The 24,127-nt window shown below is 42.1% G+C and overlaps 1 protein-coding gene across 4 annotated transcripts in view; it reads right to left on the reverse strand.

Moving 5' to 3' along the window:
- CLYBL (citramalyl-CoA lyase) overlaps positions 1 to 24,127 on the reverse strand; it is a 220,216-nt gene that overhangs the window by 89,761 nt on the left and 106,328 nt on the right. For all 4 annotated transcript variants that reach the window (XM_046664696.1, XM_046664697.1, XM_046664693.1 and 1 more), the window contains exon 2: positions 9,007 to 9,193. In XM_046664696.1, the coding sequence (XP_046520652.1) occupies positions 9,007 to 9,193 (187 nt within the window). The remainder of the gene's footprint in view (positions 1 to 9,006; positions 9,194 to 24,127) is intronic.

Genomic DNA, 24,127 nt, shown 5'->3' on the forward strand with positions numbered 1-24,127 from the left:
GTAAAGCTGGGCACTCTAAGCAATCATCAGAGACTTGAATTGATGCATCAGATCCTTGGCCAGGAGCATACTTAAGACAATTGCTATTTAGGAATTTATCAAACACTCATATAGCATTAATTATGTGCCAGGTACTGCTCTAAGCACTTTACAAATACAAGCCCATTCAACATAATTCTGTGGGGTAGACACTATTATTACCATTATTACCCTTATCTTACAGAAGAGGAAACTGAGGCACAGAGAGGTGGAGTAATTTTCCCAAGGTCACACTATTGGGACAAGACGTTATCAGAATCCAGACAGAGGCAGTTTGGCTCCAAAGTCTGTGTTCTTGACCAACAAATTGTGTTCCTCTATTTGAAAGAGACCTCTTAAACAACATGCTAACTAACTACCCATTCTCCTAAATTTTCTAAGCTTTATTCCTTTAAAAATCACACCACTGCTTTAAAAAAAAAAGCAATATTTACATAGCGCTTGGGAGTTTACAAAGTGCTTTTCTATTTGAGCCTGGCAGCTGGCCCTGTGGTGGGCAGTGCAGGTTTCATTATCACCAATCTCATGGGACAGATAAGGAAACAGGCTCATGAGATTATAGGACTCAAGTTTCCTGGCTAGGTAGTGTTAAAATTGGGAAATTTAAATGAGTCTCCTGTTGCCAAGCCCTCTACCCTTTCCACTGAACTGGGTTGCTGGTATCAAATCAAGCTGTCCACGAGTGACATCCCAGATTTTATCAGCTTAGGTTCCCATGGAAAAGCCCTCCTGAATCACAATTCAGAGGCCCTCCTTTGGCCTCCTGAAGGGTCAGTGTGAGAGCCCTCAGGACCATAACCTCCTCAGGACCTAAAACTCCCTGCTTTTTACAAATCAAATTAGAAAAAAATGAAATTACGTTCATATAAATTGCTTGTATACTTTAGAAGGGCATCTTCTCTCGGGAAGTACTAGAGGGTGTACCTTACCTAAACAAAGGGACACACACAGACGGAAAAGCCACAGACAGTATACAGCATAGCCAACACAAGAGAGAGGGGAAGGGAGTTCTCAGAGGGCTGGGAGGGAGGGTCCAGGATTCCAGTTGTGCCACAGGCCTGAAGGGCAAGCAGTCTAGACTCAAGGGGATCGTAAGATTCAAGGAGAGATTTCTGGGGCCGGCCCCATGGCCGAGAGGTTAAGTTTGCGCCCTCCACTTCAGCGGCCCAGGGTTTGCTGGTTCAGATCCTGGGCGCAAACCTACATACTGCTCATGAAGCCATGCTGTGGCAGCATCCCACATAGAAGAACCAGAATGACCTACAACTAGGATATATAGTTATGTACTGGGGCTTTGGGGAGAAAAACAAAAAAAAGAGGAAGATTGGCAACAGATGTTAGCTCAGGGCCAATCTTCCTAAAAAAAAAAGGAGAGATTTCTCCAAGATAATGAAACTGATAAAATACTAGATGCTTTTGAACATATGAAGAGGAGATTTAGATGATTAGCGAAGAGGTGAATGTTGAATTAGTGACAAGTGAATAGAAAACTAAGCTAGAAAAAAAAATAAAAGATCACTATGAACTCCAGAGAAAACAACAGTTGGCACAAATGGAAAGTTAATCAGTTTATTACCACATAGTTCAACTCTAAATAGTTTTTCCACTGAACACTAATCTCATCAAAGTTACATATTACTGTACTGGGACAATTGAGGGATGGGAAAGGTTCACCTGTAGTGGGCATTGGGGAGAGAGAATCCCCTAGTAGGGAGTCAACATCACGTCTGAAATTGAAAAAGTAATTCAGAAGCATATTATTTAGCAATATGGGAGTAAATGCCCCAAGAATAAACTAGAAAAAGTAAAGCGGATTGTGTCTGATAGGGGAAATCGAATAATGGTTAGAGGGCTGTTTTATTTTATAACTCTTTGACTCTTTCTGTGTAAGAATGAATTTTAGACTACTTTTGTTTAGGTTTGTAATAAAAACTTTTTAAAGGAGAGGTGCTTTACTTTTGGCAATATGGCAGACCACACTCCCTGAAGGGCTGTCCAACTATAAAACGAATGCATTTCAACAAAGTACTTTTTAATGCATTGCTGGGCTCATAAGAACATAAGAGAATTTCCCAGAGGCCAATATAAAACCCCTCTAAAAAAGTGAGTTGGGGGCTGGCCCTGTGGCCGAGTGGTTAAGTTTGTGCGCTCCGCTGCAGGCAGCTCAGTGTTCCGTTGGTTTGAATCCTGGGCGCGGACATGGCACTGCTCATCGATCCACGCTGAGGTAGCGTCCCACATGCTACAACTAGAAGGACCCACAACAAAGAATATACAACTATGTACTGGGGGGCTTTGGGGAGAAAAAGGAAAAAAATGAAATCTTTAAAAAGTGAGTTGAATTCTAATTTGTGAAGGGTGAGAAAAATAAGAAAGGTAGGAACTAAATGCCCATATCAGACCTGGTATCAGGTTACTAAGCCTGAGACCACTGCAAAGTTGGGGAGAATAAACTGAAACTCCAGCTTAGTAATATCCTTGACTCCCAGCAGAGGCAAACACAAATTCTCTTTGGAGGAAAATCTTCCTACAGTAGGCCCTTGGAATTCCCATGAATTAATTCTAATCAATATGGGTTCATACCATGAGTATGAGTCAGCAAACAACTAAAACAATTTGTTTTTGTTTTTGTTTTTGTTTTGGTGAGGAAGACTGGCCCTGAGGCAACATTCGTTGCCAAGTCTCCTCTTTTTGCTTGGGGAAGGTTATTGCTGAACTAACATCTGTGCCAATCTTCCTCTGTTTTGCATGTGGGATGCCACTATAGATGGTTTGATGAGCGGTGTGTAGGTCTGCACCCGGGATCCAAATCTGCAAACCCTGGGCCACTGAAGCAGAGTAGAGTGTACAGACTTAACTACTGGGCTAGCCCCACTAAAAACAACTTATATGCAAAAATATTGAAATTATCAGATTCACAATATACCAAGCAGGTATAAAAAAATAAAACAGAACTTCTAGATATGAAAAATAAGTAGTTAAAATTAAAAACTTAGAAATTGGGTTAAACAGATTAGATACAATTTAAGAGAGAAGTATAAGTGTTAATTAAATCTGAAGAACTAACCCAAACTTTAGCACAGAGAGACAAGGAGACAGAAAATATTAAAAGATATTAAGAGATAAGGAGGATAGAATGAAAAGTTCCTAGATATGTCTACTTGGCATCTCAAAGGAAAGAATAGGAAGGAGGGAATAGAAGCGATAATTGACACGCCAACGGTAGAGATTTTATAGAACTGATAAAAGACATGAATCCACAAATATAAGAAAAACCACTTATACCAAGCAAAAGGAAGGAAGGGGAGAAAGAAGGGAATGAGAAATAAATCAAAACCTAGTCACTGTTTTAGTAAAACTTCAGTACACCAAAAACAAAAAGATCTTAACAGTAGCCAAAGAAGAAAAGACAAGCAACCTAGTTTTTAGACTGACAATGGAGTTCTCAATAGCAATAACAGTAATCAGAAGACAATAAAATAATATCTTTAAAGTTTAAGAGAAAATAACTGTCAATCTAGATTTGTCTACCCAGCCAAACAATGAAGACATTTCAAATAAACAAAAACTGTGATTTCACCATCAACAGGCTTTCTCTATAGGGAAATTCTGAAGGATGCAAATCAGGAGAAAACAAAATGACCCTAGAAAGAAGGTTTGAGACACAAGAAGGAATAATGAGCAGAGAAAGTGGTAAAATATGAAGGTTAATCTAAATAAATACTGTATATATAAAATAATTATAGTAATAATGTAAAATTCATGGGATTAAAAAGAGATAACTGAAATATTGGGCAAATAACATAAATTGCAAGGGAGATGATTGGATTTAAAGTTTTCTAAAATGCAAGAAAAATGAGAAAAAGAAACAGAATAGGTGAGGAAAGTAGAACAAAATACAATGACATATTTATATCTAAATTTATCAGTAACTACATTAAAATAAGTGAATTAACGTTCCAGTTAGAAGACAGAGAATGTCCACATGAATATAAACATTTTTAAAACAAGAGGAGACATATTTAAAACATAAAGAAACAGAAAAGTTGAAAGCAAAATGTTGAAAATGATATACTGGGCAAATGCTAACCAAAAACTAGACCACATAAACTTTACAGCAAAAAGCATTGTAAGGGATAAAGAGGGTCAGTGCTAATAATAAATAGATACCAGGAGGATATAATAATTCTAAATTTGTATATACCTAATAATATAGGCTCAAACCATCAGCAGCAAAAATGAACAGATCTACTGGGAGAAACTGGCAAATCTCCACGGGAGGGTAGATTTCAACTGACCTCTCAATTACTGACATATAAAGCAGATGAAAATCAGTAAAGATTTGGATATTTGCATGATATAATTAAAAAGCTTAGTCTAATGGAAAACATAGAACTCTGCAACTAGTAAATAGAAAATAAACATTCTTAAGCCCATATGGAACATTTACATAAATGGCTCATGCACTAGGCCATAAACAGGATGCAACAAATTTTCAAAAATCAGCATCATTCAGATCACATTCTCTAACCATCATGCAACTAAACGAGAGGTCAGCAACAAAAGACTAAATAAAAAATCTCCCATATACCTGGAAATTTAAAAATTCTAAGTTCCTGCTACTCAACCTGTGGTCTGTGGACCACCCCTGATTGACAAACTCTGACTATGACCATGACACTAGGAGTATGAATTTCAAAACTTCTACGGCACTGGACATTGCTGCCACACTCAACAGCATTTAATTTTTCTAGCAATTCATTTCTGTTGCATTTTATGAAAAGTATCTGTCCACAATGGATTGGAAATGTTTTTAAAAATGAAACAAAGTAACAACAAATAAAAATAACCAAGCTGGTTCCTAACTACACAGAGTTTGGGAAGACCTTTGTTTCTCATGACTAAAGCAAGAGATCAGTGGAAATTAAAAATAATTAGAACCAGGGGCCGGCCCCACGGCTGAGCGGTTAAGTTCACACGCTCCGTGTGTGCTGAGCAGGGTTTCACCGGTTCAGATCCTGGGTGCAGACATGGCACCGCTCGTCAAGCCTCCTGCTTGCCATGGCGCCTGGTTGAGTAGGTATTCAATATTTCTTTAAATATCGAACATTTAAACTTACTTTCTAAACTTAAGTATTAAATTAATTTAAATATGTATTTAAATATTTCTCAGTTAAAATAGCAGCCCTGGAATCCTGCCTCTATTTACTCCACTCCTACCTTCTTGACCTCACCCTGTGTCATGGAGATTCACCAGAAATCTGTGCATTACCTGGCTTATTTTCACTGTGTCCCAGCAAGGAATGGCTTAGACAGTCCGGCATCTCCTCATGAATTTAACAATGAAAAGTAGTAGATAAGAGGGGAGTGGAGGCAGTCTTTTCATCATCCATGCTTGGGAAGGTGAGCTGGTAGTGCCATCCTTGACATGAAGGAGCTACTTAAACACAAATTGGATTAGCAGGACAGGATTAGAGCCTGCTGGAAGGTATTATATACTTATAAACTGCTTTGTGGAGACTCCTATTGTTTTCATTACAAGCCCATATTCCACAGAGTCAATCAAATGAAATACTGGATTAATATATTAATAAAAAAGAAACAAAATGAAACATAAAGTGACTAAGTATTAACAATGCTAAGAAAGTTGAATTAGGCAAGAGTAGTTCAGTTTAGCAAAACTATAACTGTATAATCTGAAATGAGAGTTTTAATATGAATTTCTTCTTAGGAAGAAATAAACTCACCTAAAAATAGTCTCTATTTACTCCATCAAAAGGAATAATATTCAAATAAGAAACCTAATTAAGAGGTGACTTCAAGAAAGAAAAAAGAGGGCAGAGCCAGTGGTGTAGTGGTTAAGTTTGTATGCTCCAGTTTGGCGGCCCGGGGTTCTCAGGTTCAGATCCTGGGCGCAGACCTACACACTGCTCATCATGCCATGCTGTGGCGGCATCCCACATACAAAATAGGGGAAGGTTGACCCAGATGTTAGCTCAGTAACAATCTTCCTCAAGCAAAAAAGAGGAAGGTTGGCAACAGATGTTACCTCAGGGCCAATCTTCCTCACACATACACACACACACACAAAAAGACTATAAGCAATTTCCTCTGGACATTTCAAATAAATTGAAGTCCCAGGACACTACAGATGTGAATATGGAGCTCCTGTCAGTAATCTTCAAGAAACCATGCAGTACACAAAAATGACAAAGGATAAAAGAAACCAAGGCATTAACTATCAAAGAAACGGGAAAAAGGTGAATTATGGAATATGTTGACAGGTGAACTTGAGGCTAATTTCTGGAAAAAATTCTAGGAGACTCAAATCTCCTTGGTTCTGCCATTAAATGGCATTGTGACCTTGGACATATTTCAAAACTTTGCTGTAAGGATTAAATGAGACAATATATGTAAAACATTTAATATAGCATCTGTTACATAGAAAACTCTCCGTAAATGGTAGCTATTACCATTTCTGTATCTCCGGAACTTCAAAAGAAGGTGGCAACAACTAGGTACTGATATGGATTCATCCAGATTAAGTCTCATTTACCTAACCTCAATTTTCTAGCAAGGCAGAGGTGCCGGGGGAGAAGGTATTTCTAGACAAGTCGATGGGGAAGGTATCTTCATTTTGAAACTGCATTAGATAAAAACCTCTTATAACATCCTTGTGAAAAGAGTGGATTCCAGGAGAGTTAGTGGTTGAATGACCACATTTGTAGTATTGATTCATGAATTTGACTTATCCGTGCCTCAGTTTCCTTACTGTAGAAGGACTATAAGAACAGTACCTCCCTAGGTTGTTACACAAATTAAAGCCCTTACAACAGTGCCTGGCATTTAGTCAGTGCCATATAAATGTTTGTTAACTAAACTTGAACAGAAGTTTCTAGTGGCATGCTTGTGCAGCAGTTGGCTCTGACCTCTTCAATATTTCCATCAGAAACTTGTTAAATTTTCATATGGTGTGCTGATGAAATTCTCAGATGGTATAAATGCTGGATGATGAAATCAAAATCCAAAAATACCTTGACAGGGGAGGCCTATGAAATGAAAGATATGAGATGAAGTTAAATTCTGGATAGAGATTCTAAGGAAAAAAGAAAAAAATTTTTTTTACAAGTACTAGCCTGGCTTGCCAGAACTTTCTGTGGATAAAAAAGGGACGTTTAGTTGACGCCAAGCTCAGCATGCATAAAACAGTGTGCGAAATTCAGCTGTATTAAGAGAACTGGAGTGTTTTGATGAAGACACTGTCTGGACATAGACTCCAAGTTGGCAGACACAGCTTGCCCATGGTGACCTCTTCTCTCTCCTTCCCCTCCTTAGGTTCTTCTTAAGTAGTGGCTCCAGGTATAAGGATGGGCTTCAGAACACAGAATAAAAGTAAAGAAATGTGAGGCAGGAATGGACCATATTTCCAGCTCATCTGGATGGCAGGAAACATCATAAGGTGGGTGTGGGGAGATAGCCTCAAGATTTGTCAAGAAATATAATTAGAAGTTTATCAGGGCACCTAATGGTTCACTGTGCTACATGCTAAAATAAATTCCCCTTTAATCATGATTACTACAAGATTTCTCTAGTCTATTTCCTATAGGAAATCAAGCTACTCCCAGGCATTTTATCAAACTTTTTCTTTATAATAATCCCTGTCCCCGACAAAAGATTTTGTTATCCCACAGTATAGATAAGAAATTGAGGCAAAGAAGTACAGTGAATTGCCCTGGGTCACAGAGAACTGGAATTACAATTCAGTATCTAATCTTAGAGTGCACTACATGAGTTTTGGAAGGCGGCATACTGGAATCACATTGCATCCTTCAAGAAAAGGCCTATTTACCTTAATCTCTGGGAGACAGAAGATTAATCGTAACTTCCTTGGTACATGCCAAAGATGTTGAGTAGACACTTTAGATTCCACATGCATATTCTAATCCTTTCCCAAATACCTGGAAAGCCTTGATTTGACCATTAGGAAGATGCTAGAAATTAACTTTCTTTTTTAATTAAGGCAAATACTTGTTTGCTACAATCTCCAAAGAAAGCAATTAATCAAGAAAGTTGTATAGTACAACCATGCTATTTCAGATCGCCTAGGACAAGAAATGATTCAAATAGGCATAAATCCAGAGGGTCAGCTCCTCTGTCCCTCAGCCCCACAATCCATTCACAGCCCAACCTCATTGTTGAGGGACTAGATAGATAAAAGTTGAGTAGAAGCAGGTTTTTAACTAAAACAGTTCCATGCAAACGTAAGTTACTGTTATAATGATTTACATATTTTGCCTAATTATTGAACAAATCCACCTTCGTTATAAAAACCTGGAAAACATAGTCAAGCAACCCAAAATGAAACAAAAAGCACCCACTATGCCACCACCCAGTAAGAACCTTTCGTAGCTGTTTACAGATTGGGTCTTTTCCCAAGCTCATTTCTTTAGTCAGGCCAAAGGCTGTAACCCTGAGGTTCTGCACGTAGTTACCCTTTAATTAAGTGGGGAAAAGGGTGACTTATCCAGAGAAAACTATCTTTCATTTTCTTGGCACTTGTGCCAGAAGAGATAAGGCCACTACTCAATATACCTGGCAGTAAAGAAAGAAATTCCTAAGTGCATCTTATTGGTCTGAAAAATCTACACCACAATTCTAGGATTAAGTCATTTGCCCAAACCAGCAAATATCATGGCCAAAACGGATTGAGTGTCTCTTTATCTATGCACACACATAGGCACATATCCTGAAGGTCATGATTTTAAACATATTTTGATTGGATTCTTCCTTTCTCTTGGAGAAAAGAGACACATTCAGAACCTATACAAGGGCTGGGTCAAGAATATGTTAGTAATCAGCAAAAGGTGAGCACGGTAGAATCTTTCCAAATAGTGAGCAATGGTACCAGGAGAGCACCCAATTTCAATCCATTTCTTTTTCCATCCTAAAGAAAAATCATGCCGTTACCTTTTTGTTCACAGCCACACCGTCCTCACAGTCAAGCACTGCACAATCTACATTTAGGGATGGAATCTTCTGGATTTTCTTTTCATCATTTCCAGGTACATAGAGCACTGCTCTCCGGGGAATGTACTTGTGACTGGATGAGGAACTATATCCAAGCCTGGACACATCAGCTGCCAGAGATGCTTTCCTGCAGGAGACATAATTAGGTTAGTTCAGAATAGAATTTGTTTACAAATTTTTGAAAAATCTCATTTTAATGCAAAATTAAAGCAGAAAATATGGATAATCTTTTTTAATTATGGCACACCACAATCACACATAACTAGGAAAACAAGAATAAGAAAAATAACCAAGAAACAAAATATCATCTTGGCTGAGTTTTAAAAAATATATAGCATTGTTTATTGACACAAACTTCTGAGACAATAAGGAGAGTGTACCTATTTCTTCTTGGAAAAACATTTCCAGTATTAGTATATTGTCCAGATAGTATCCGCAGAGACAAAGGAAAGAAATTTATATCCAAAAGGTCCTAAATAACAATACTTTCTACAATTATATGAAAGTAAAAAGCAGGAAATAAACAATCTATGTAAACATTAGTCTAACGCCCTCTCCCTGCCAATGAGTTTTTTTAAGTAAAGAAATAAGTGATTTAAGCTCAATTTTAACAACAGACAAGCATGGTTGGCCACTTCTTAAGTGAGGAGAAAGGACAGTGAATGGGAGAAGATGATTACCAGCTCTGTAATTGTGGGCAACTTAATTGCTGGAAACTTCAGATTCTTCATCCATAAAAATAATACTCTTGCGGGGGAGGGATAATACTCATTTTGCAGGTTGTTGAGAGGATTAAGTTAAAGGAAATAATGCACGTGAAGCATTTAGCCAGAGCCTGGCAGATATTAGCTTGATGTGGTGGTGGGTGCAGCAAGAGTAGTAGCAGCTGCTGTTGTTCTTAATGGAGAAACTCTAGCCGTCAGCAGCCCCTGTCTGCCCTGAACCTCAGCTCTCTCCTTCCCTTTCCTGCTCTGTGTAGCCTCCTGTGGAAATGAGAGGAGGCAGCCAGAAACTCCTTTGGCTCACTGCAGTCCTCGCCCCCAACCTGGGCCATAGTTTGGTCTTGTGAAAACCATGTTTTAGCCCATGATATATAGTACAGGTGGGTGAAATCAACTTTCATAAGCAGGATCAGCTACATAATTTGTGGGGCCCAGGGTAAAATGAAAATGCATGGCTCCTTATTGAAAATTTATTAGGAATTTTAAGGTGGTGACAGAAGAACATCACCAAGCAGCAGACCCTCCTAAGCACAGGGCCACGTGTGACTGCACAAATCACACATCCGTGAAGCCGGCCCAGCCCATAATAGAGCTACATCTCACAAAGACCCAATTAAGGACAAGAAAAGCCCCAGCAAGCTGGGACATCCTCATGTTTTACTCCCCGAGTAAACAGCATCATTCTTTTCAAAAATACGTTAGCTGTACTTTTCGTGGAAGCTCTTTTTGGTAGTTATCCTAAGTTAATGCCATCAAGTATCTTGCATGGTTGTAACATTTTGCCATGATTAATGTGCCTTGTGACAATGTATCTCAAGAAAAATCACTATCTCTTTGGGGCCCTCCCAATTTTGCGTGGACCCCTCATTCCTTCTTGCAACCAACCTTAATAAACTGTAAAACTTGAGTCTGAGACTTATTTTTCCACAACGTAAGCATTGTGCTATGGCAGGAATGGTGAGATACAGACGGATATTTAAAGTGTATGTGTCTTACAATACATTTTATTTAATATAAAATATACTTTGGCCAGCTAATTGAAGAAAGCCTGAAATATCTGTCATCATTTTGCGTTGACTGAAAATATCTGGTTTATCTTTTAAAAAGGGAGAAAATATAAGGATGTAAGAGCAACAACCACATTTTACTTATCATTCACACTGGAAATCAGAATTTGCAACATATACGTTTCCTTAAAAATGGCAAAAATGCAATTAAAAGAGATCAAATTTTTATTTACTAGTAAATGCTTGGGGGCAAAATCACTTCTCATCAGGATTTGTTGTAAATGTGTGTCAAACCAAAGAGAGGATGAGAAGGGCTCTAGTGGACGACCTTCCTATACCTCTCCTCTCACCTTTCCTTTTCACAGTTCTCTCACAGCTTGAATGTCTGGACATCTCTGTCCCAGTGACAACCAACCTTTTTTTCATGAAAACTGAGATTTCCTTCATGTGAAATAGCTTCTGACCACCATTTTGGATCCAGCCACAGTGGTCTCTCAGCCACCCTGCTTGAATCTCAAACCTGAGCCACCCAGACATGGCTGACAGGTCATTTGTGGCACAAGTCGTCATATCACCATCATATGCTAAGCACTACAGCAAATCATTCCTAGCATGTTTATATGAAGTGTAATTTTTAAAACAGATGATCATTTTTAAAAATCTTCTGCCACTGTTAAGGATGTTTCTGGTTTCACAGTCTTCTACAATCATCAAAACTTTGTTTTGCTTATATCTTCCCCTGCTCAAAAGCTGTCAACGGCTCCTCATTACCTGCAGGATTAAGTTTAGTTTCAGCTGATATTCCTTTTCTCAGCTGATATCCCACTTTTCCCACACAGTGACTATCCACCCTAGAAAAATTAGATTATGACTGTCTCCACAACGTGCCACATTCATGGCTTCCACTGTACCTCTGCTTCCGCTGTGCTTCTGATGGAAAAGTCTTTCCTCTCAGTTTATTTGAAGCTTATGGATCCTTCACGCTCAGTCCAAGGTCCACCTGACTCCAGAGCCTTTCCTGACCATTCGTCTTTAAACTCTTACAGCATTTATCACTCATAACCAAACCAGAACCAGCCAAGGATTGGTTTTGCTATTAAGGCTAAAGTTAATCAAGGTGGCACAAGCTTTCTGGAAGACCAATCGATGATACAAATCAAGAGACTGAAAAAGGTGCCTACTTTTCAACCCAGTAATTCCAAGTAATTTGACACAATTCCTTTTGGAAGACTGAATATTTGTGTCCCCTGCAAATTCATATGTTGAAACCTAATCCTAAATGTATTTGGAGGTGGGGCCTTTGGGAGGTGATTAAGTCATGAGCGTAGAGTCCTCATGAATGGGATTAGAGCCCTTATAAAAGAAGCCCCACAGAGCTCCCTGCCCCCTTATGCCATGTGAGGACACAGCAAAAAGACTGACATCTATAAACCAGGAAGAAAGTCCTCATCAGTCACCCAATCTGCCTTGATCTTGGACTTCCCAGCCTCCAGAGCTGTGAGAAATACATTTCTGTTGTTTATAAGCCAGCCAGTCTATGGTATTCTGTTATATCAGCCCAAACAGACTAAGTCAGGAATCTATCTTAAGAGAGTAATCAGAAGTAACACTAGATATACATAATATTAAGACATTAAAACAACCTTTAGGTCCAATAATAGGAGGAAATATGGTATTTATATTTAATGGAATATTATGCTATTGTTAAAAATGATGTTTATGAAAATATTTAATGTGAAGATAGTTATGACATTTTTAAACAAAGGACATAATATTATATATTAAATAACATCTCAACTTTGTAAAACAATGCAAAGAAAACTATCAACTATCTGGAAGGAAATACATCAAAATGTTATTAGGATGCCTCTGAACTGTAGAATTTGGGATTAAGATTTTTCTGCTTCTGCATACTTTTTCCTATTTTGTACATTTGCCAGAAAGAGCATCGCTCCTCTTTTTTTAAAATTCCTTTTATAATTGCCTTAAAACAAATCAATAAAACCATTCAAAAGGCCTGAAATGGCAGCATAATATAGTGGAAATGTTAGGATGAACTATATGAGATTGCTGATATTGGGCCATTTTTGACCTACAATAATGATAATTTTATACGGTTAAACTCAATATGGTGATTAGCAGTCAGAAAATGGGATGAGAAGCAAGCAAGAAATGTCAATTTCCTCTTCAGAGAGAAGCAGCATAATAGCCACCTCATACAGGGAGAATTCACCGCAAGCCGTAAAGCAGCATGCACACACAGCACTATGATTATCACGTGTGATGCTGGTGGACACAGCCCTGCATCAGGAATCTTGTGTCCAGCTCCCTCAACTAGATCACAAGCTCTCTAAGGGAGTGGTGGTCTTACATCTCCCCAGCACTGCTCAACACAGGGCCTTGCACATAAAAGTACACAATTCCTGTCACCTTGTTACCTAACCAAAGCCAGTTCTCCAGAACTGAAGGTGTAGGACTCATCTGCGACCACACTGTCCTTATTCTTCTTGTGCAAGAGTCAAGTTTTAGTGGTGATTACAGGTAGGAGGTCATTTTTATTCCCTCTCTCCTCTGCCATCCCAGAAGCTATAACCCAGCCGATGGGCTGTTGCTTCTTCTCCTGTTGATCCCCTCCTTTCTGTAAATACAGTCTACATGCTAGTTTAGGGCCTCATTAACGTTTACCTAGACGACTGTGGAAGTCTCTTATTTATCCTCACCGCCTCCACTTTGTTCTTTTGTTCATTCATTCATTCATTCATTCAGTGAGCACAGTAAGCACCCACTGGGTGACCTGCACCTGGCCCCCACTAGCACACCTGGCAGGTACCTTTGTGCAAATTAGAAAAAGGTGTCCTTTTGTGCCTTCCAGCAGGTAGAAGGCAAAAAGGCGCCTCCTGCTCCTGAGGCAGCATGCTTTGCTGAGTGGAGATGACCTGAAGCTCAGCCTCCACACGTGCCCCTTGGTAGGCACCCCTGGTCAGGGCACACCCTGCACAACTGTATGCAGTGGCCCAGACCCATACTGTGCTGAGCACTCTGAGAAGGTGGCACAAAAGAAACAGCCCATCCCAGAAGGTCCAGGGAGGAACACCCAGAAGTATGGCCTGCAAGTGGCTCAGGAAGGCTAAAGGCCTGTACATAACGAAGTTGGAGGGGAAAAGGGAGCAAAGGAGGCAAAACGGTTTGGAATAATAAAAAGAACACTGTAGAGGGCGTTAGGGCTTCAGGTTCCGTTGTGGATTGTGAGGTCCCGGGGGCTGGGGGGTGGTCACTGGGCAGGTGGGAGGAGCCTGTTGTGGCTTTCCCCAACCTCCCTCCTCCCTGTACTGCTGGCACGTCCTCTCCTTCCCCCATCTCCGCGGCTTGAAAATTTGTTCCCTACTTGACTTGTGTTCAGCACTGACTACTGTGTATGAACATACACAACTGCAGGAGGTGACAAGATCTAACTTATTTTATCTGACATATTTGGAGGTAGGGCCTCTTGATAGTCCACATGTAAATGTATTCAAACAATATGCAAAACAGGGGCTTAAGACGAGTTGACAAAAATCTGGTAGCCTTATGGTGAGCTCTCTCTAAAGTGGGACTTTTTACAGATAAGATATCCCTCGGCAGGTCCAGGGGTCTTCTGGCTGGAGGGGGCCTTCTTTTGGTCTTCTCCCTTTCCTCCTCCACCTGCTGTCATTTATTAACCATTTCCATAACTAGAGGCATAGCTAGTCCCTAAGGCTGCAGAAGGCTCTCCATCTGGGATTCAATGTAACCATCATGTAGTAAGCTTTTAAAAAATGTCAAATTCGGGACCCCACCCAGGGTAGTCAAAATAAATTCACTGGTAATAGGGTCCAGGCTCAGTATATACATGTGTGTGTGTGTGTGTATTTTTAGCTCTCTAGGTCCTTGCGACTTAAGTGAGGGGTTGCTGTAGCCCAGCACCATTGGTCTCTTATCTGTTTCCATGGGAGCATCTACCACATGGGAGCTCCCGAGAAATGCAGAATCTGCCTCCCCCGGCCCCGCCCCCCACCCCAATCCCACTGAATCAGAAGCTGCAAATTAACAAATCCTCAGGGGATGCTTACCACGTGAAAGTTTGAGGACTGCTGCTCTAGGATGACTCAAACTTGGGGGGATATTGGAATGTCCTGGGGAGCTTTCAAATGTGCTGATGCTAAAGCTTCAGCCGCAGAAAGTTTGATGTCATTGACCTGGGGTAAGGCCTAGGCTCTGGGACCTCTCAGAGCTCCCGAGGTGATTCTGATGCGTAGCCAAGTGGGAGAACCACTGTACTAGATGATTCCAATGTGTAGCCACTGCCCAAACGCAGGACATTTTGCTCCAACGAAAATTTCTCTCAAGTGAGTCGTTTGCTATCATTAGATACCAATAGATTACGTGAAAGTAATAACTGAAAATGCAGCAAAGTTGAAAAAAAATCCATGTTAAAAAAGCCAACACTCAAACTGCTTACAATTTTGAAATAGCACTTATAATTTCAAAATAAACTGATAAACTAATGTCCATTTAAGGGTCTGCAACTTGGCATGTGACTTCTAAACCCAAGGTAGTGATTTCTTAGCTGATAGCTAGTACAGAGGTCTCTACTTTGGCTGCACGGTACAATCACCTGGGAAACTTAGAAAAAGAAAAAACGCCAATTAAATCAGAGTCTTGAGGTGAGTCCCAGGCACCAGCGTTTCTTTAAAGCTTCCAGGGAGACTCCAAGGTACAGCCAAGGATGACAACCTCTGCACCAGGGTTTGCAAGTACCACCAAAGTGTCTTACAGATCCTAGAAAGGACTCCAGTCGTTGGACATCAATAGTTGCCAGAATTTAAGCCTACCATATTTAGGCAGGGGTGCTGCGTACCAATTATGCAACTTTCCATAATCAAGTGACTGGGGAATGATAATTTTGAGAGGAGTGGTAGTTTTCCTTGCTTGGAAATCACGTTGCTCTGCATTCCCCACCCACTGAATCAGTAGCCATCATTACCGGGCGGGTGGGGTGGGGATGGGGTGGACAACAAGAAGTCCTCAATGAGCGTGGAGCTTCAAACCAGATTCTTATATCAAGTCCCTAGTGAGATAATAAACTTGCCTTTGTTAACAGAAAAGGAAGTCTAACTTCCAACAGCTCGAGAGTCTGAACCTAGAATTCTCAGGAGGCAGAGTGAGAAGGGACGGAGACTTAAAGTAAAGGAATTCCCTGCCACCAGCAGGGCCAAAGCCCTTTGGATGCTGAGAGAAGGTGGGAGGTGGAGCGCACAAGTGATGAGACTTGGGGAAGATTCTGCCTGGCCCCCAACTCTTTGTCCTACGTGTCTTCAGGGCAATGCAGCAAGGGAGAGAGCTCCGAGGCAAGAAAGATGGTACCCTCACTGCAACTTAGCTTCTCACAACCCACAAGCCCTGCGGTAACAAAATGGTTGCATCAGTTGAGTTTTGCAGCAGCCAAAACTAGTGCCTTGGGGTCAGGTACTATACTGCTGAATCTTATCAACTCAGTATATTTTCCAGAGAGTCATATTTCCCCTCGTTGAAGCCAATTTAACTCAAATTTACAGTTTTCATGAAAACCACACGACCATCTCGACAGATGCAGAAAAGAGCATTTGACAAAGTCTTTTAGGATAAAAACACTTAACAAACTAGATCTGATGGGACACTCCCAAACCTTGAGAAAGAAGGACTACAATGAAGGTGGTACAGACAGAATCCCAAGTTAACAAGTATCAATCAACCCAGCCTCTATTTTGCTGAGAACCATCAATGCTCACCAGTAAAGTGTCCAAACTCATGCTGTTTTGCTTTTGAAGTCATAATGAACTGATATTCCAAGAAGAACCCTGTGTATCAGACACTTTTACAAATGCTGGGCCAACTCACTGTTGGCCTATTTAGCAACTGTATTTTTATTTAGGAGAAATGTGTTCATACAGCAATTGGAATTTTTAAAATAGCAATTGGATTTTAATATTATATCATATGTCATTTGTGTTAGGAATTTTGACAGGCTTTTCAAAACAAGTCGGTGACTTGGGGAAGGGAGGGTTTGATGTCAGTCCACACAGGTCAGGAACGGGGGCCTGTTGGCTAGCTGCTGCTTTCAACCCCAGATCTGATTCTAGTAATCACTAGATAAACAGTAATCACTAGGGTTCAGATCCCTTGGAAAAGCACATAGAGAAAGGGAAGTTTCTGTAATTCTCAGGAAGGGACCACTCAGATTGTGTCAGGTGGCCAAGGCACTAAGGGGCCAGAGTCCGTGAGGAGATGGGGGGAATATGACCACATGGAGCATGGATCATGGGGGGCTCGGGGTGTGGAGTGCCCTCTGTGTCCTGGAACCGCCCCCTGGGGTCACACTTCCTCCTCCCTAGGAAGTGAGATCTATAGGAACTTGGCATTAAGAGAATCTTCTGTCATATTCTGTGAGTAAGGACTCACAGAATCCTGCCAGCCCTGCTCTCAGGGGGCTGAGGCAGATTCCCCTCCAGGTGCCCCTCTCCTCCCATGTTAAGTCAGAGGTACCCTTTCCCCAGGCCCTCACGTCAGCAGGCACTGAGGACCTGGGGGCTCAGCACCAAACAGCTCCTGCACGAACTCTGATGGGGCAGCCAGATCAGCAGGGGCTGGACTGAGACCCACTCTCCTAAGCCTGGGAGCAGGTTGGCAGGGGTGAGGGCTAGGAACCTTCAGGGCCAGCGAGGTGTGGCCCCAGCTCCCTCCCAGGGCCCTTTGGGTTCTGCCTGGGTGAGGATGCCTGACCTTGCTCCTCAGGACCCTGCTGCTTGTCTGGCTCTCATGGTGGCTGGTGTAGCACCAGCTGCTACAGCACTTCAGAGCACTCCCATTGCTTAGAAACTTCTCATCTTCTGCATTACCTCCAAGTAGTTCTTCCATGGCACCAATGCCAGGCAAAACAGGAGTCTGAATTCACCATACTCTTTGGTGATTTGGCTGCTGTAGGGGGCAGATGCTCAGCTAGGCTGGTTGTCCCTGCTATCAAGCTGCCTGCCCAGATTCCTCTCCTCTCCTCTGGCCTGGGCAGCTGAGGCTCCAGAGTGCCCTGATGCTGGGTCCCACACAAATTACAACTGATACAGATAGAAAAGAAGCCAGAGCCCAAGCAAGTGTCCAAATCCAGAGTGTTGGGTGGGCAGAGTGAGTGGAGGTCTGGGCTGATCCTCAGAGCAGCAGAAGCTCTCTGAAGCCAAGGCCGGGCAGAACATGCTGATCATGGTCCAGGGACCCTAACCGAGGACTCCCCGTCTTAGCCTTGACCCTGATACCTGGCTCTAGGACACCCTTGCCTTACCCATGGATGACCCTTAGCCAGCACAGTAGGCTAGAGGGCTCAGATGGAAACAGGGAAGGCCAAGGGACTTCCAAGTGTGTTCCCCTTGTCACATCCATGCTATCATTTCATAAACAAAAATGTTTTCATCTCGTAATCCAGGACATAATACTTTTATGGAATCATCTAAATGGCAGTCCAGATTTGACAAAGTGCAGAAAAGAACTTGATTCAGGACTTTAGAAAGTCATGACATCACTTCTTAAATGCAAAACTGAGTTAAAAAGCAATTATTACTAGGATAATAATGACTTAGATAACAAAATTAATTCTAAATTATTTTAGTAAGTTTATCAAAAGAATTTTTTAATGTATTGATCAAACTCAGTATTTATCATGTATTCATTGTAATCAAGCTCTTCACCAGTGCCTTTATAACAGGACTTAAATAATACTATGATGGTTAATTTTATGTGTCAACTGGACTGGCCCATGGGGTGCCTAGGCATTTGGTCAAACATTATTCCGGGTGTGTCTGTGAAGATGTTTCTGGATAAGATTAACATTTGAACTGGTAGACTGAGTAAAGCAGATTGCCCTCCCTAATGTGGGTGGGCCCCACCCAATCAGGTGAAGGTCTGAACAGAACAAAAGGCTGACACTCCCCCAAAGAAAAGGTTACTCCTCCTGCCTGATGTCATCCAGCTAGGACTGGGTTTTTTCCCTGCCTTTGAACTCAGACTAAACATCAGTTCTTCCTGTGTCTCGAGCCTGTTGGCCTTTGGACTGGAACTACAGCCTTGGCTTTCCTAGATCTCCTACTTGCTGACTACAGATTTTAGAAGTTGTCAGCCTCCATAATCACATAAACCAGGACACATACACGCACATATACACAGGTATATCCTATTGGTTCTGTTTCTCTGGAGAACCCCTAAGACTGCTCCTATACATTACTAACTAGATAGTTAACATACATCCAGTGTTAAACAGGAGCCCAGCAGTGTGCTTTCCACACACCTCCACCCTCCATCTCCCCATCCTGGCCCAAAACCCCATCATCTTATTCCCGACTGGTTTCCCGGGTCCTTTCCGTCTCTCTCCAGTCCCCTCCCCAGCCCACAGCCAGGGTGGACCTTTACAACTGTAAATGGGATCATGATACTCCTCTGTTTGAGACCCTTTAACGGCTTTTGGATGTTCACACATTAAAACTCAAACGCTTCACCCTAGCTGACAATGCCCTGGCCACCCTGGCCTGCCCGTCCCCCTCTGCTATACCCTTAGTCACAGGGATCTGCCCCCAGTTCCCCGAACATGCCACATTCTTCCTACCTGCCTCAGGACCTTCCCACATGCTATCCTCTCTCTCTGGAAGGTTCTTCTCCTGGATCTTGGCATGTCTGGTTCTCTCTCATCCTTCAAGTCTAAATGTCATCTCCTCAGCGAGGGCTTCCCCAATCCCTTTATCTGAATTGACCTCCTCCTGTGATTCTCTACTCCAGAATCCTGTCCATTCCCTTCATAGACTTTCCCTTTTTGAAATAAATTCAATATTGGCCTGTTGACTTATTTATTGTCTTTCTTCCACAAGACTGAGAGAATTTTTCCATTTCAGCTATCCCAGACAGGAACATCCTTCCTATCTGGTAGGGAGGAGGGTCTTGGTAGGAGTAGAGACCCAAGGGTCCTTAAAAGCTAGGGTGACAACACATGGCATAGAGTGGTCACTGAGATGCTGCAGACGGGCCTCTGAGCCCTGAGGGAGTGAGATGGTGGAGGGCAGTGCAAACTTCCCGGTGCCAGGGGTTACAAAGCAGGGAGGTGGCCACAGTGAGTGCCCAGGGATGGCAGAGCCAGGGGCAGTAAAGCTGGATACAGCAGGAGAGGGTGTCCTGTCCGGACTGTCTTCTGGCCTGACTCTGGCTGTGTGCTTAAGTGTTCGCATTTTCCACTGCCCATTTTCCAAGCCCCTCTCCAGCCAGCCCATGCCCCTCCCAGAAATTCCCTTTCTGCCAGTCAGCCCCAGCTAGTGTCAGTCATGTGAAACTCCACACCCTGGTGCACAGGCTCCCAGTGAGCAGGCACCTGGCCTGCATTGCTCGTGGCTGCACGTGTGGCCCTCAGCACTGTGCCTGGCACAGAGAGGGACTTGGATGTGTAAGCTGAATGAAGGAAGGAATGAACTTGGGGCTAGATGGGTGGTGGGCTGGGAAACGTTCAAGGAGAGAGAGTCACAAATTTCCATTAGCCTCTGTCCCTCGGGGGCTAAAAAGGACGGCAGGTGTGATCATTGTAATGTTTTTCACTGACTCCACCAAACTGTCTTCCCAAAGGGTTGTACTAATTTATACTCCCACCAGCAGTGCATGAGCGTGCTTAGTCTGCCACGTGCTCGTGCACTGCCCTTTACATTTTCTAAATCAGGGTTCTAGACATTTAAGGAAAAGAGGTGTGAGGAAGTGAGTGAAGGTGGCCATGGAAAGGAGCTGGAGATGTGAAGCCTGGGAGTTTTATAACAGCCTCATTTGAGCAATGATGAAGCATTCTACGGATTGTGTGAATCCTTCAGGATCAGCATTCCTCACCTTGAGCTGACCTATAGTCTATCATTTTATCCCCCTGCCACGTCAAGTATTTTTTTTATTGTGGTAAAATATACGTAACATAAAATTTACCATTTTAACCATTCTTAAGCATGCAATTCAGCAGCATTAAGTACAGTCACATTGTTGTGTAACCATCACCACCAGCATCTCTAGAACTTCTCATCTTCCCAAACTGAAACTCCATGCCCATTAAATAATAACTCCCCATCCCCCTACCCGCAGCCCCTGGCAACCACCCTTCCACTTTCTGTCTCTATGAACTGGACTACTCCAGGTACCTCAAAGAAGTGGAATCATACAATATTTGTCCCTTTGTGACTGCCTTATTTCACTGAGAATGATGTCCTCAAGGTTCATCCATGTTGTAGCACACTTCAGAATTTCCTTCCTTTTTAAGGCTGAATAATACTCTATTGTATGTATACACCACATTTTGTTCATCCATTCATCTGTTGATGGACATTTGGGTCATTTCCCCCTCTGGACGATTGTGAACAATGCTATTATGAACACTGGTGGACAAATATCTGTTTGAGCCTCTGCCTTCAATGCTTTTGGGTGTATACCCAGAAGTGGAATTGCTGGATCATATGTAATTCTACATTCAATTTTTTGAGGAACAATCACATTGCTTTCCACAGTGGCCATATCGCTTTACACTTCCACTCAAATATTATTTTAAAATATTTTATGCTGCTTTCAAGTCCCGTTATGACTGAAGGGGTATTTTGGGACCAGAAAGAAGCATCATCTTCTATGTGCCCTTGCCTTTTAGAAATTTCCTCCACAAATTCTAATAAATTTTCATAAATTCTCATCTCTTCATAAACATAAGAAATAATAAGAAAACAAATAAAGTATCATTTTAAAATAAGACATCAATAAATTTCCATTTAGGATACCACACAGAAATGATATGGCCCTTTAAGTTCTTTTAAAGAGATTTTGACTCTAAGTGCCAGTAAAGGTTGAAAATAAAAATTTCTTATGGAAAAGTTCATGTAAATCCACAGCTGTATGACAGATTCTTGATGGGGTCATTTATTTGGGGCTGTATCTTCAGTCTTTTGAGGGGGTTGGAGGGGTGTGACTATGCTCTGTTTTTGCCTCTTCTAAGGTTACATACTGAGGAAAGCTGAGTTCTATGTTGCATGGCCCACAGGTCTGACCTTGCACGACGGTTCTGATGCTTATGGAAGAATCTCTACAACTAGAGTGAAGATAAGATAAGAGCCCACTCAGTGACCCTTTCCTACCCCCACCAAGAGACAGTAAACTCACCTACAAATTTCAACCACACTTACAACTATTAATAACTAGTTATTTATGCCAGCAAATACAGAATTGAGGCCTGCTTATGTTCTCACTTTGCTCAGTTCCCAAGTGCCCAGAGATTCCTTCCCTATTTTGAAGAACTATGTTTCAGTTACCATGGCAACAGTGCATGGAGAAGGGGGGAGCTTTCCCTGAGCATGAGAGCAAAAGAACAGCTTTTTGTCCTCCCACTGGCAGAACAGGGCCATTCGTGAGATTAGCATGTGGTGCAAACACAAATAAGCGTGCAGCCCGCTTCAGAAAAGCCAAGAAGACATTTTCAGGGCAAACTCTCTCATGAAGCAATTATATCACACCGTAATCAAGTGCTCCATTTTGTACTGAAATGAAGAAATAGTCTTTTGTGTCCAAAGCAGACTCACACAGGATAGCAGTTTGTGGTCCACTGTGAGTTCACTTCTAAGGAAGAACCCAGGGCACAGGATGGGGGACCCACAGACCATGGGCCAGCCTCTCAGCCATTGTGGGGTACCATATACGAGGAGGTACATTAGCGAGAGACTTAGCTCCTGGCCTATCCTTGCCATGGAAACCCCAGGAAAAGGGGTGGGCATCGGGCAAAGGACAGATTTAGTAAAGTAGGAAAAAAAGCAGAATCTTTATTTTTGCCCAGTTTGGTAAAGTTTGTGTCACGCTGTTTCAGTGCAGATCCCTGCTTCCTCAGACCATCAGAATAGCAAGGGGCAAACCAAGTGAGCCCAGCGATGGAGGTCTTTTTCCACACAGAATGAGAAAGCAAACACACACCCATGTCAAAAATTAAAGTTACCCATTATGCTCAGTGAAACAAGCCAGACACAAAAGGACAAATACTGTAGGATTCCACTTCTGGGAGGTTCCTAGAGTGGTCAATGCATTGAGACAGGAAGCAAAATGGTGGTGGGGCGGGGTGGGATGGGGAGTTAGTGTTTAATAGGTACAGAGTTTCAGTTTGGGAAGATGAAAAAGTTCTGGAGATGGATGGTGGTGATGGTTGCACAACAATGAGAATGTACTTAATGCCACTGAACAGTACACTTTAAAATAGTTAAAATGATAAATTGTATATTATGTGTATTTTACCACGATGAAAAAAATTAAAGTTACAAAATGTCTTCCTTGTCATATCTATACTACCGTTTCATAAACGCAAATGTATTGATCAAATTCAGCATGGATCATGCATCCAATAAACACTGAGTCCAACAGGAGCTGGCCCTTGCTCAGTAAGGGCTATGGGGTGACAAACATGGACAAGAAGCTGTGTGCCCACAGATCCCCACTGTCGCCCAGGAGTCCACTTGGTATGGCTCCAGAACTCTAGTTCTCCAGATAGGCACATGGCTTTTATGTGGGGTAAGTGTCAGGAATGGGGAAATCCCATACAAGTGTGTGACCATTAATGGGTCCCAAAGAAGAGGGCAAGCTTTCCATGAAAACAGAGATCTATGTTTATATCCCACATGGGTTAGTCTTTATTAATGAATGTGGCAGTGGCACCATTCAGAGATTTACCCCAAGGCACCTGGGCACCTGGTAGCACATCTGAGGAGGAAGAGGTGGATGGGAGAGAGGGTATGTGAGAGGAGGAGACGGAGAGGAAGAGAATGGGGAAGAGGAAAGTAGGGAGGAGAAGGGATGGGTCCTGGAGGGAAAGCCAGGGAAGATAAGAAAGTGGGAGGCTAAAAGGACGGAGAAGGTGATGGCTCAGAAGGGAGTGTGGGGGAGGGCAGGGAGAGGAGCTTTGTTTTTCCACAAAGCTCCTTGTGTTGTGTTGAAGAGGGGATGACAATAGAGCATGTCCCTCTTAGTGGCTAATCCTACTTTCCTGATCTACTTCTGGTGAGAGAAGGAGGAGCACAAGTTTTATCTGAACAGAAAACTGGAGGGTTTTTTTTCTTGGAGTGACACTGAGGTCAAGAGGAAAACCCGCGCTCCCTCACTGAACACGTTTAAGAACACAATGCGATTAGCATCCTTCTGTTTCTGCACTGCTTCTACCCAGGGATCCCGGAAACACAAAGCAGCCTAAGGATGTTGTTCATTAATAGTTAACCGTTGATGTTGCTGAGAACTTGGTCCAGGAATGATGCTCAGGACCCT

Source organism: Equus quagga, chromosome 6 (genome assembly GCF_021613505.1).
Source record: "Equus quagga isolate Etosha38 chromosome 6, UCLA_HA_Equagga_1.0, whole genome shotgun sequence".
Classification (NCBI taxonomy): domain Eukaryota; kingdom Metazoa; phylum Chordata; class Mammalia; order Perissodactyla; family Equidae; genus Equus; species Equus quagga.